The sequence below is a fragment of the Oncorhynchus gorbuscha genome, linkage group LG08 (genome assembly GCF_021184085.1).
Source record: "Oncorhynchus gorbuscha isolate QuinsamMale2020 ecotype Even-year linkage group LG08, OgorEven_v1.0, whole genome shotgun sequence".
NCBI classification, from domain to species: domain Eukaryota; kingdom Metazoa; phylum Chordata; class Actinopteri; order Salmoniformes; family Salmonidae; genus Oncorhynchus; species Oncorhynchus gorbuscha.
Window position 1 is genome coordinate 19,264,437 of NC_060180.1, and position 12,232 is coordinate 19,276,668.

General features: G+C 42.9%; 1 protein-coding gene across 3 annotated transcripts; it reads right to left on the minus strand.

The window, feature by feature from the left end:
• Positions 1 to 122: 122 nt before the first annotated feature.
• nvl (nuclear VCP like) lies at positions 123 to 10,982 on the minus strand. Of its 3 annotated transcripts, none has more exons than XM_046358697.1 (24): positions 10,922 to 10,982; positions 9,518 to 9,583; positions 9,306 to 9,376; positions 9,153 to 9,205; positions 8,906 to 8,996; positions 8,750 to 8,810; positions 8,344 to 8,589; positions 8,100 to 8,235; positions 7,703 to 7,779; positions 7,294 to 7,428; positions 7,022 to 7,123; positions 6,789 to 6,906; positions 6,295 to 6,439; positions 5,846 to 6,200; positions 5,469 to 5,687; positions 4,685 to 4,789; positions 4,516 to 4,578; positions 3,937 to 4,056; positions 3,720 to 3,819; positions 3,465 to 3,571; positions 3,269 to 3,345; positions 1,705 to 1,793; positions 1,374 to 1,471; positions 123 to 616 (listed from the first exon to the last, which is right to left on the minus strand). In XM_046358697.1, exons 2-24 carry the CDS (start codon positions 9,569 to 9,571, stop codon positions 572 to 574), a joined length of 2,667 nt encoding a protein of 888 aa, XP_046214653.1. In that variant the 5' UTR covers positions 9,572 to 9,583; positions 10,922 to 10,982; the 3' UTR covers positions 123 to 571. The 3 variants fall into 3 exon arrangements, with proteins under 3 accessions (XP_046214653.1, XP_046214654.1, XP_046214652.1); XM_046358698.1 differs by lacking the exon at positions 10,922 to 10,982 and adding an exon at positions 10,730 to 10,875; XM_046358696.1 differs by lacking the exon at positions 10,922 to 10,982 and adding an exon at positions 9,813 to 9,973.
• Between the last annotated feature and the right edge of the window lie 1,250 nt (positions 10,983 to 12,232).

A 12,232-nucleotide genomic window follows, 5' to 3' on the forward strand; every position in this document is an offset into this window, starting at 1 on the left:
CAATACAAACTTGCAAAATTGAAGAATCGTACTTGCAACCACTAATCTCAATGTGCAACCACAACATTCAAACTCAAGTCATTATAATCCCATATCAATGAGAACAAATTGTAATCAAATCATACATCTCCATATTTTTAATAAAACAGTCAATAGATACAGTAATACATTTACTTAATTCACAAGGTTTACTTATTTTATACGAATATAAACATGTCTTAATGTGGTTTGGACTACAAAACAATCCAAAATAGTCTGTCTTAATGTCTACTCCCAATAACTCACCTCTCCTGACTGATATGAAGTCCTGTGATACGCACAGAGAGATCATTGGTAATGAGTACTGAAGTACATCTTTGTGGAAGGGAGGGAGTGAGAGCCAAGGGTGTAAGTGGACACCGCACTGTATTGAATGCATACATGTATTCCGCTGGTAAATCTTTGCAGAGTTAACCTTTGAAACATCACTCAGAATTTGGACTCTTGTCTGATAAATGTTTATTGTAGATTGAGATATTGGTCTTCTTATCAGCATTGATATCCTTCATTCTGAAGGACCGGTCAAATCCTCTCACCTTGTAAGAGATTCCTTTAGCTGCTCGTACATACGCTGGTCCTGTAGAGGGGGAAATGAAGAGCATTTGTGTGAGTCATTCAAAATCCTTACATGCTTTGTTTGTTGTTCAGTCTCTTCCTCTTTGTAGTGAAGCCTAAAAGGGACCCTGCTCCTATCTACAACCAATCACACAAACCCGTAACACCATACAACTGGCGAATGAGCAAATAAAAGCACACAACTTCATTATCTGACTATGACTAGACCCGGTTTACTTTAGACTTAATTTAGGATTACATTAGCATGCAAATATGGATGGAAATAATAAATATGGATGGAAATAGTAATGGTGGAACAGTTAGTGCCCAGTGACCATAAACCCCTGAGGCTGTGTGGGAACCTACATGTTTAACATAAGCATTTTGCTGTAACACCTGGAAGATCGGTGTACACAACAAATAAATTAAAGATTATATTTATGAGAATGCAGTGTTTACTGACAGGGACAAGAAAGACTGGTTCACCTGGGAGAGATTAAAGACAGGGGGGGGCAATCATGTGCTAACCTACGTCATTATTAATTACCACATACAACAATGCTGCTCCCAATGACAACTGAGGCAAATCAAAACAAGCCAATACCAGACACTGGATTCTGGAAACATGCCTAAATACTTAAGACTTGTCTAATTCCTAACCATTTGGATTTGAGGCGAGTCACTCACTGGGTAAATGATACATGTCAGACTGTCTACGGGGATTCAGGGTTTGGTTACATGCAGTCATTCATTTGTCCACGTCCCAAAATGCATCTCACCTTTTTAGACACAGACGGCCGTACTTTCTTGAAGGCGTCCTCAAAGTTCTGCTTGCTGACCCGGATGTCGGCCACAGGGCCGTTGGAGTAGCTGTGACCTGAGGGGTTAATAAGTACAGACTCAGATGGAGAGGAAGTGGACTGACAACCTGGTGGAGGATACTGTACAATTACTATGACCTTGGGTATGGTACTTATCTTGCCTTAGAAAGTGTAAACAGAAATCCATCTTGATAAATTAAATGTATGAGAGCAATCAACCAACGTTGCAGTGTTCTGTTAAAGAGTCAAGAGGCAGAGAAGACCTAGAAGTCTTTAGGCTGTGTATTACCTGTGTAAGATGGGTTGGGTTGGGTCAGGAGGTAGGCTCTCAGAGCATTGACAGAGGCTTCCCTCACCAACGCAGACAGGTCTGCCCCACTGCATGAAACAACAAACACACAATATCCACTGTGTTGCAGGCTCTACGGGAACATCTGTAAGGTTTTGATTTGGTCAAAGAGTACAGTTCTGCAATCAAAGGGCCTGCCCCTGTGGTTGTTTCGAGCTGTGATGAGCGAGCCACGCGTGTACCCCCTCTCCCCCCCCAAAAAATGTGTGTTCTGATTGCAAACTATTTTTTTAAATGCAATAGGGTGTAAAAACTGTTTTAAAAGCAACAACAGCTGAGAAGAGGGCCTCCGCTTTCTGGAGGTGTGATATTTATTTCTCAACTCCCAATACTGAGCTCTCTAGCACCATTACACAACCAAAGTAATTGGTATTGCTTTGAGATAAGGCGAGCGGGAAGCAAGAGAAGGCCATTGGCATTGATTGCATAGGCCTATAGTGACATCCTTGGGTAGTATGCTGCAACGTTTAGGTAATTCAATTTACTATTAGATGAATCAGTTATACAGCTAACTAGCAGTATATTCTATTTAGCTATCTAGCTAATGAGTTTTGAGTTTCCAATTCCTTAGATGGTGGATAGGCCATAAGACTGTTGAATAGTCAACTACCCCAGCCCTCCCTCTCTCCCAAAGACTATCTGCATGGACTCTATTCCCATCCTCACCACTCAGCCACATGGTCACTCTTCACATTCACGCATACTGACACCTGACATATACTCTCATTACCATGCAAGCACCACATATGCTGCTGTCTTGATTGATTATAGTGATAAATATTACCATTCATTGCTGCTATATTGTTTATTAAGATTATATTATTAGCATTAGTATTTATCCTGCTACTTTTACATGTACATTCCTTCCTGAAAAACAAATAACTCCAGCACCCCTGCACATTGTATTAACGGTACCTGTACTGCACTGACCTGTATAGAACTACATTCTCTTGTTCATTTGATTTATTCTCTCACACTTCAAGTGTTTTATTTCTTACTTATATTACGACCTCTATTGTGCATCGTTTGGAAAGAGCTTGCAAGTTAAGCATTTCACTGTGCTGTATCCTATGCATGTGACAATAAAAACTTGTAACTCAAATTAGCCCCGAATGAATTAGCCTATGTGATGCTAGTACACAAAGATGTAAGCTAATTAATCTCTATTGAACCAGAGACCAATTCTAGAGCCATTTTGATTTAGCAACAATAGCCTAATTGTCATCCCAAAATGTATGAATAATCCTGCTGCTTGACATGTTAGTATGATTAAAGAAATAAAAGTTGTTTTATCTATCTCAGTAGCACTGGGAATGATTATATAAGAGGATTACTCGTTTTTTCTATTGTGTGACCCCTCAGCAGCATTTGGGTGTGACCATATCATGGGCTGGTGCCACCAACTGAAAATGTTAGTGGCAACAATGGCACAAGGGTAAAGGGTTACGTCTGGAGCTCTGTAGGTTAAGATTGATTCTGCTCCTTCCTTCTCTGGGACACTCACGTGAAGCAGTCACTGCGCACGTCATGGGCCATCTCCTCCAGACTCACATCCTGCTCCAGATGAGGCCTGCTGCCCCCCTATGAGACAGAATCATGAAACAACCCTTCTCACAGCAACACCAGCCACTAACTAAGACATTAGACGAGGCTCATGGACTGTTGAATTGTGAGCTTCCATCCATGGCATTCCACATTACCTTGGTGATGGTGAGTAAGATGGCGTGCCGGTCTGATGGAGGTGGGAGGCCCACATACAGGGTCTTGTCCAGACGACCTGGTCTCAGCACAGCAGGATCAATGATATCTACAGGGACAGCGTCAACCATGGTGAATAACTTCACAGATTTGTATGCGTCAACATAAACCATAACATTGAAAAATAATCTCCCTCAAGTTTTGCGATTGGTGAATATCTATGTCAACGAGGGAGTGAAATGATGCGAGGAGCCCACCTGGTCTATTGGTAGCCGCCATGATGAAGACCTGCCGCCGGGTCTCCAGTCCATCCATCTCAGTAAGCAGCTGGTTGACCACACGGACACTGGCTCCAGACTGAGGACACACCGCCACCATTAACCTCATGTCAACAATACTATTCTCATCATCATCATTCACCTCCATTTCATTCAGATGGTGACCCTCAGATCGCGGATTATTAGCCCTTCTCACCTCATGCCCGGAGCGGCGGGGGCACAGTGCATCGATCTCGTCGAAAAAGATGACACAAGGGGCAGAGTTCCGTCCTCTCTGGAACACCTGTCGCACGGCCCGCTCGCTCTCTCCCACATACTGAGGAACAAGAGACACGAAGCTGTGTAACATGTCGAAACGCACAGCTCGAAAAACAGACACACATATGTCTAACCTACATAATGCTAAATTAATCATTCAGGCCCCCAGAATCAAAGTCTGTTTCTTTTGTGTTTTAAGTTATATAAAGTCTGTGGCCATTAAAATGCATCCAAGTGATTTAGGAGTGTTACCTCACAGTGTGAAGGGTCTGATATAATGCCTAAGGGTATAGATAGCTGTGACTAAAGGTAACTGAGCCCTCGCCAAGTAAATAATGCACAGGGCTGTTGGATCACTTGTGCTTACCGTCTATGAGAACGCAATGATTTCAGTGGGGCACTTCAGTTACAAATATAATTTCAGCAGATCTACCAACACAGAGTTAATATTACTGGGCAACGTGTCACAGGGCAAAGTCATGTCGAGGCATTCCAGGAATCTGTATAGCTGACTCACCATGTTCAGCAGCTCTGGCCCCTTGACAGAGATGAAGTTAAGTCCTGACTCATTGGCAACAGCCTGAAATCGGGGACACACAGCACGGTATACTGTTGTAACTGATGAATTACTAAAACCACCACAAGTCTTCAACATTCCACTGATTTTAGCAGCTGGCGAATAGTACCTTGGCCAGCAGGGTCTTTCCACAACCGGGAGGCCCAGCTAGCAACACCCCTGCAGGAGCACTGAGACCCAGAGCTTTGAACTGCTCAGGAGAACGCACAGGGGCCTGAGGACACATACACACACAGCCCTTATTCATCTAAGCTGCACAATGGCAGTATTCATTCTGAAGTCAACAAAGTACACCCTACGATCCAGTTTGAATCTGGATGAGTTTGGAGTTAGATAGAGCTGACAGAAATACAACGTTAATGGCACATTGTAAATGTTATAGAGTAACTCTGTGGCCATTGACAGTGTACATTGACTGACACATCATGCTGTTGTTAAATTAACCTGAAGAAAACCTGGTTCCTTGTGTTGCTACTTATTCAACCATAGCAGTCGAGTCAGGTTTCCTTACCAACAACATGGTAGTCTATTATATATGGTTAAGTTCCTACAATCAACCACTGTTGTTCTGAATGACATGCTCCAATCACACAACAGGTACCATTTTCTGATGACAAAATACGTTTAGGGTGGGAACAATTGTTGTATGGTGTTACGTTTTTGGAATAAATAGTTAATGTCTTAACCGTGATAGAGGTTATTCTACGAGCTTAAATGCTACGAGAGAAAAGGAACTGGTCAATTATAATTTTCCTGACCACGTGACCTGAACAGAAGAAACTCCTGGCCCAAATTATAATACAACAAGTCCAAATCCTTATGTTGTTTTGCAGTGGCTAACACTGAGCCCAACATATCAGATAGAACATCAGCTGTGTTGAGGCGATACCCACCAGGATGGCCATGGTGAGCTCTTCGCGGATGTCATGCAGGGCCCCCACGTCCTCCCAGGTGACGCCTGGCACCGTGGCGAAGCCTTCACGCTTTGCAGAGGGTTGTACGCTGGCAAGGGAACCCTGGAAGTCTGACATGAGGATGCACAAGCCAGCAAGCTGCTCCTCAGACAGCGACTCACTGCTCTTCAGCAGGGACAGCAGGCGACAAAGCTCCCCCTTGTGGTAAAGACAGAAGTGGAACATTTTCACACCACTGACCATCAAGGTGGGATGTTCACCAGATTCAGAGGGAACAGTAGATCCAAGACCATGTACAGCATACTTCCCTAGTGAAAAACACAGCTAGCATACATTGATGGAATCAAATATATCACCCTGAAGGTTGTCTCAGTAGCCAGAGGCAGCTGCTGCTCGTCTCCCTGTGGTCCGTGGCTAAGGTCTGTCATCTCCTGGATCACTGTGTCTGCTGAGGCCTGGAATCTCTCTGGGCCCTGTGGGAGAGGACCTGCGCCCTGAGGCCCCTCGGACTTTGCTCTCTCCTCCGCCATGGGGACCAGCCCCTGGTTCTTGTCCTGCCTCTCCAGCAGGACCCGGTTGACGGCGCTCATGGCGGCCTCGCGGCACAGCGCCATGAGGTCAGCTCCCACGTACCCCGGGGTAAGACGCGCCAGCTGCCGGTAGTCAAAGTCCTCAGGGAGCTTCAGCTTCCGACACAAGGTCTTCAGAATTCTGAGAGCAGGAATCAACACACGGTTGCAACACCAGAGCTAGCAACCACATTAATGTCAACACCACTATTATTATAGGAGACAAGCCCACTCACCTGAGACGAGCTGCTTCATCAGGTATCCCCAGACAGATTTCTTTGTCAAAGCGTCCAGCCCGGCGCAGCGCTGGGTCCAGAGAGTCTGGCCGGTTGGTGGCACCAATAACCATCACCTGGGCTGTGACCGCTAATGAGTTCAGGTCTAGAGAATCACATAGATGACAGAGTGAAGATTAACATTATCCAATAGTACCAGAGAAGGTGAATTGATAATCTCCCAACCCTGCCAACAAAATATATTCAATTGATTTCTTCATCTTAAGTACTCAAAGGAGATATTCCTATAAATAAATAAAATAGATGTATCGTAATCATCAACGCAAAAGTCATGAAATCAACCAGATGTGTTGCACGAGCATACATCCCGTGGGTCCTGTATGGCGCACTTCCAATGCTAGGGTTGTGGGTTCAATTCCCACGGGGGACCAGGACGAATGTGTGTGCGCTCAGTTGCTCTGGACAAGAGAGTCTGCTAAAATGACATCTCTTACCATCCATGCAGGTGAGCAGCTGAGCAACAATCCGTCTCTCCATGTCCTTGGAGGCCACCTCTCGCTTAGGAGTGATGGCATCAATCTCATCAATGAACAGGATGCAAGGGGAGCTGGACTGCAAGGGTAACAGGACCAGAATGGTTCATTTGAGCGAGATGTCCTTGAGGGGGCATTCTTATCAAATGTTATTCATTTAATTTCACAGCGACCTGTGTAGGAGTGACACTTACCACAGCCTGCTCAAACAGCTCTCTCAGCTTCTGCTCAGACTCCCCTGACACCCCAGACACCAGCTCTGGCGCCGACACCTTCAGCATGGGCAGCTCCATCTCCTTAACATACAGAGGGAAATTAATAAAGTATTTTTCACCGAGAAAAAAAAACTTGTCTAAATTAGGAAAGGTGGAAACATGTCAGTGAGGAAAAATGTGGAATAAGATTAGTGAGGAAAAACTCTCTATATGTAAAGTGGGATACCATCATAGACACCATCCAGACTCACCCCAGCCACAGCTTGGGCCAGCAGGGTTTTTCCACAGCCAGGGGGGCCATGGAGCAGGAACCCCCGTGGAGGGACCACCCCCAACTGCTGGTACACCTCTGGGTGACGCATATGTATCAGCAGCTTACACACCTCCTTCAGTGACAGAGAGCCAGATAAGAATTCAATCTACAAGCCATTACAGTTCAGTGCATAGGTCATGTTCAGCAGGATACAATGTAAAAAATGTAAAAAACATTTTCAAAAACGGGAAATGAATAGGAGTATTCTTATTGGACAAGTTCAGGTATGAGCTCGTCTGCTTTCTCCCGTTTCGTGCATACCAAACACATCTAAATGAGGTTTGACAGCTAAGAACACTGACAACACTAAAACTGACCAAACAGAAATGTAAATGTAACAAGCGTACCGTCAATGTGTCCTCATTGCCTCCAACATCTTCAAACTTTAATGTTGAATACTGTAGTTCAATGGATTTAGTCCTCGCTAGAACGATCAGAGGAAAACTTAGTTTACAAAACACAAACCATTCTGACTTCAAATGATACTGTAAAACAGGGTATTCAAATCTTTCCCTACGAGGTCAGGACTACTGCTGGTTTTCTGATCAACTTGATATTTAATTACACCCACCTGGTGTCCTACGTGTAAATCAGTCCTCGATTAGACAAAAAAAGCAGTGGGACTGGCTTTGTGGTCCAGATTTGAATTTGAGGGCTGTTTAATTTATATTGTTTGTGTCCTTGACTGGTTGCAATGTTAAACTTCTTAAACATCAGCAAAGCAAGGTGGGAAGCAGCGTTTACCTTTCTTATTCATGATACTGGCCTCGATGTCACCATCATTGCCCTTTGACGCTCCCTCTTTCTGCCGTTTAGATTTTTTAAATGTGCCTTTTTTTGGTGTCTTCTCAGGCTCAAGCATTGAGGCATCTGTCTGCTTCTGGTGAAGTCAATATAAGCATTCAAATTGTTGTAGCGAATTGTTAGACAAAGAGAGATGTAGTCATCCACCACTGACAAAAGACAACATAGAAAATGTGAGACATACATTTCCTGCAGGACTGGCTGCCTCCTCTTCACACAGGTCAATGAGGATGCTGTCATGCTCCAGGCCTCTGCCCTTGTCTATGAACCAGCCCCCTGCAGACACCTTGGTACCAACACTCTGAGGGGTGGAGTGAGCCTCAGGGGCAGGGCTGTCTGATGCAGACTTGTCCCTCCTGGGAGATGCCCCACTCTCTGGGTTCCCCTTCTTGTACAGGGACATCAGGGAGTTATTCATGAGGTTGATGGGCTGTTAAAGGATAATCAGAAGTAAAAACAAGTTTAATCTATTAGCGTATTGTTCTGAAGCATGTATTATATTACAATGACTCACATGGTAATAAGCAACACATAAGGATGGTAAACCTGACAAATTAATGTGTGGAAAGAGGTAGTAGAGAATGATGTACCGGTTGTTCAGGAAGGTCCTCATCACTATCAGTAGTGTCATCCAAGTTACTGCTGCCATCCCTGTAAAAGACCAGAATATGCACTGTATAATCACTCAACTCCGGGGCATTTACAAATCAAAACAAAAGATTATGAGCAGATGGCGTGGCCCTTACCCAGCATCCTTGTCAGTGTGTCTCGCTCTCTTGGCCAAGTGCTTGTTCTCCAGATCATTCAGTCCAGATTCATCGCATATCACTCCATGGACTGAAGGTGTAAAAATGCACAAGGAATTGTAGGATCTGGTTTGCTCTTGGAGAAACCGGCTAACATGCTTTAATAACAAGTGAAATGATTGGCAGATGCCTTGTTGCTGGACTGCACATGGCGATAAATGAGGTACTTGTAACAGTTTTTACTCACCTTTTTCCACCTGAATCCTGAATGCAGTCTTGTTTCGCCTGCCATAGTCCATTCTGAGGAAGATACAATATTAAGCTGCATGCATAAACCCTGAAGGATTTCAGAAAGGCTGTAGAAAGAATACAGGGGGAAATTATGATAAATCAAACTCACCTGTAGAGTCTCTGAAGATCATGTGCCATTGAAGTAATGTCCACATACTGGCCACTCTGGTTACTCAAATACTATCAGACAAATTTGAACAGATCCCCCCAAAAATGACAGTAATGTGTTACTATGTTAGCTAGCGTGTTACAAAATAGAAATCAGTCAATATGACAGGCGACAGTTGGTGGATACTGTCAATAAGTAGACTAAAAATGTACCTGCTCAACTCTCTGTTTGAGTCGGTTGTCCACTCCGCAACGTCTGTTATTCATGTCTCCTGTCACCTGCAAACATTAACTAGCATTAGTTTATCTCGGGAAAAATATATATTTACCAGTAGCTAAAGTAGTATAGCTAGATGAAACCGATATATTTACCTCAGTGGGATGAAAGGGGAAGTATGTGCAGACGTTAATGTCTCTAGCAGTAGGATGCTAGCTAACAGTGTCGCTATACCATAGGATTGTCTGTGTATGTACTCTAAACAGATAACGTTTAATTCTAGGCACGTACCTTTTGTAATAATCGTACATAGCAGTTGATGAACAAGCAACGACGATTGTAGATAACAGATCAAAAGTATTTACAGTTAGCACGAGTTTGTACTCCACGTGAAACTTCAGATTTTTATACGGAGCTGTCCAAGATGTTGCCTGTTCGAAATTGTGGACAAATGCCAGAAGCAGAGGATTCTTCAATTTATTCAACTTTATACAATTGATATAACATACTGGTAGAAATCACGCATGTTTTATAATCATAAGAAATATGGGTGGACTATTTGCGAGTTAACATCAGAACAGCTATTTTATTTTAATTACAAATTACAAATATATGTATTATACAAATGATCAGCAATCAACAATTTACACCACTACGTCAAACATGTCTAAAACAAAACACAGGTAAAAACAATAAATATTTTAAATGCAATTGCATTCACCTAGAAAAAAATGACATTATAATGATTTCATCCGGACAGCTATGAATTTCTGACTGGGACCTTCGTGACAAAAATAGAGTCAGAGATATTAGAGAAAGGAGGAGATAGAAATCCCAATGGACAATTGACGTAGGAACGTATAACGCCCCCCAGCACACTGTCGACCAATGGCTTTCACGTTGTCATGTTGCGTCACGTGGTTGCTAAGCCTATCGTCACGTAATCTCTTCTCAAAATCAGGGAATGCCAATGTATGTAAAGTCACGATTCCAAAGCTATGCAATATTATAGATAGCAAGTTAATTATCTATTGGAAAATATTTGTAATGTTGTACTTATTGTTGACAATTAATTTTGAATTTTTAGCTAGTGCCCAATTGACTGCTATTCACTCATTGGCTGCGTTTCAAACTCAAAGTAGACAGCTCTCAGCCCTAAACCCTCAGCCCACTTGAAATACGTTTAACATCGACACATCCGAGTGTACCTTAAATGTCCCTTGCCCAAGCGAGGGAAAGTGATGGTCAGAGGCAACGTCTTTGGCGGAAATCTTGAAGTTGGGTTTAAAAACAACCAACCTAAAGCTATTAATGTACCTAGTGAGCTAACGTATTGTAGCGACCCGCACAGACAGCTGTGTGTTATGTGTTAGGCTAGTAGGTGGTTGTGTTGTACTTACCAGTACCCAGTGTTCGCGGGGTCCGACATGCCAATCAACCTGCTATCTGCCAATCACGGGAATGCCTGGAATGTTCTGATGCCGGGCATCCTAGTGGTTGGCGTGGAGGGGGGATGGAGCATTGGAAGTTAAGACCAGGTTGATGCCTTTGTTCTTTCTCTTACGTCTGGGCTTCACAAGAGAAGGTCACGATTGGCTTGTGGGTTATCTTTCATGTATTTGGCGTGGGCTACGGCCAAACAGTAACCTGTATAAAGTTGGTTTAATAAACCGCCAATTCGTAAACTCAAGCCTCTGTCTGGACAATTGTTCCTTTATGATCTAGTCAGGTCATTACAGTATAGCTACAGTTGCCCGTAGCTGGCTAGCTAGTTTTATAGTTTGGTAATTTATTCCAATACATTTCAGAATTGCAAAAAATATGTTTGTGAATCTAGCAACGTTTTATAGGCTTCTCACAATGAGACGAAGCCATTTTGCCAACGCTAAAATCAGTGTGTGTGTATATATGCACTGCTCAAAAAAAATAAAGGGAAAACTAAAATAACACATCCTAGAGCTAAATGAAATATTCTTATTAAATACTTTTTTCTTTACATAGTTGACAAAATCACACAAAAATGATCAATGGAAATCAAATTGATCAACCCATGGAAGTCTGGATTTGGAGTCACACTCAAAATGAAAGTGGAAAACCACACTACAGGCTGATCCAACTTTGATGTAATGTCCTGTGTGGCCTCCACGTGCCTGTATGACCTCCTACAACGCCTGGGCATGCTCCTGATGAGGACAGTCTGTGGTGTAACGTGGCGTTAATTTTCGTTTTGTCTTGATTATTTACACCTGGTTTCCATTCCATTAATTATGTTCATTATTTAACCCTCTGATTTCCTTCTCTGTTTGTGCGTTATTGTTTGTCATGTGGGTTCTAATTGTTTGTGCTTTAGTTTATTGTATATGGTCCTTGTTGGAATCTTACCATTTACTGAGTAAATCGTGGATTATTACTCAGAACTGTGTCCTGCGCCTGACTCTGCCTTTATTCAATTTTACCGACGGCCTCACAGTGGAACTTCAAGAGGAAAGTCAAAGGCTTCTTCTGAAAAAATCTAAACATTTGTAAAAACAAAATGCAACATCTGTGCGCGCCTAATGATGTCATGTTCAGTTTGAGAGGGAGAGCGTGAAGATGAGGACCGGAGTTTAAACTTGCTTCTGCTTCAATTGATTTCAATAAAAAATAATGTTTTGTTGCCCATAATGAAGCTATTTATCAGAGTTATTGACCTCACAATAAATCCTATTCGA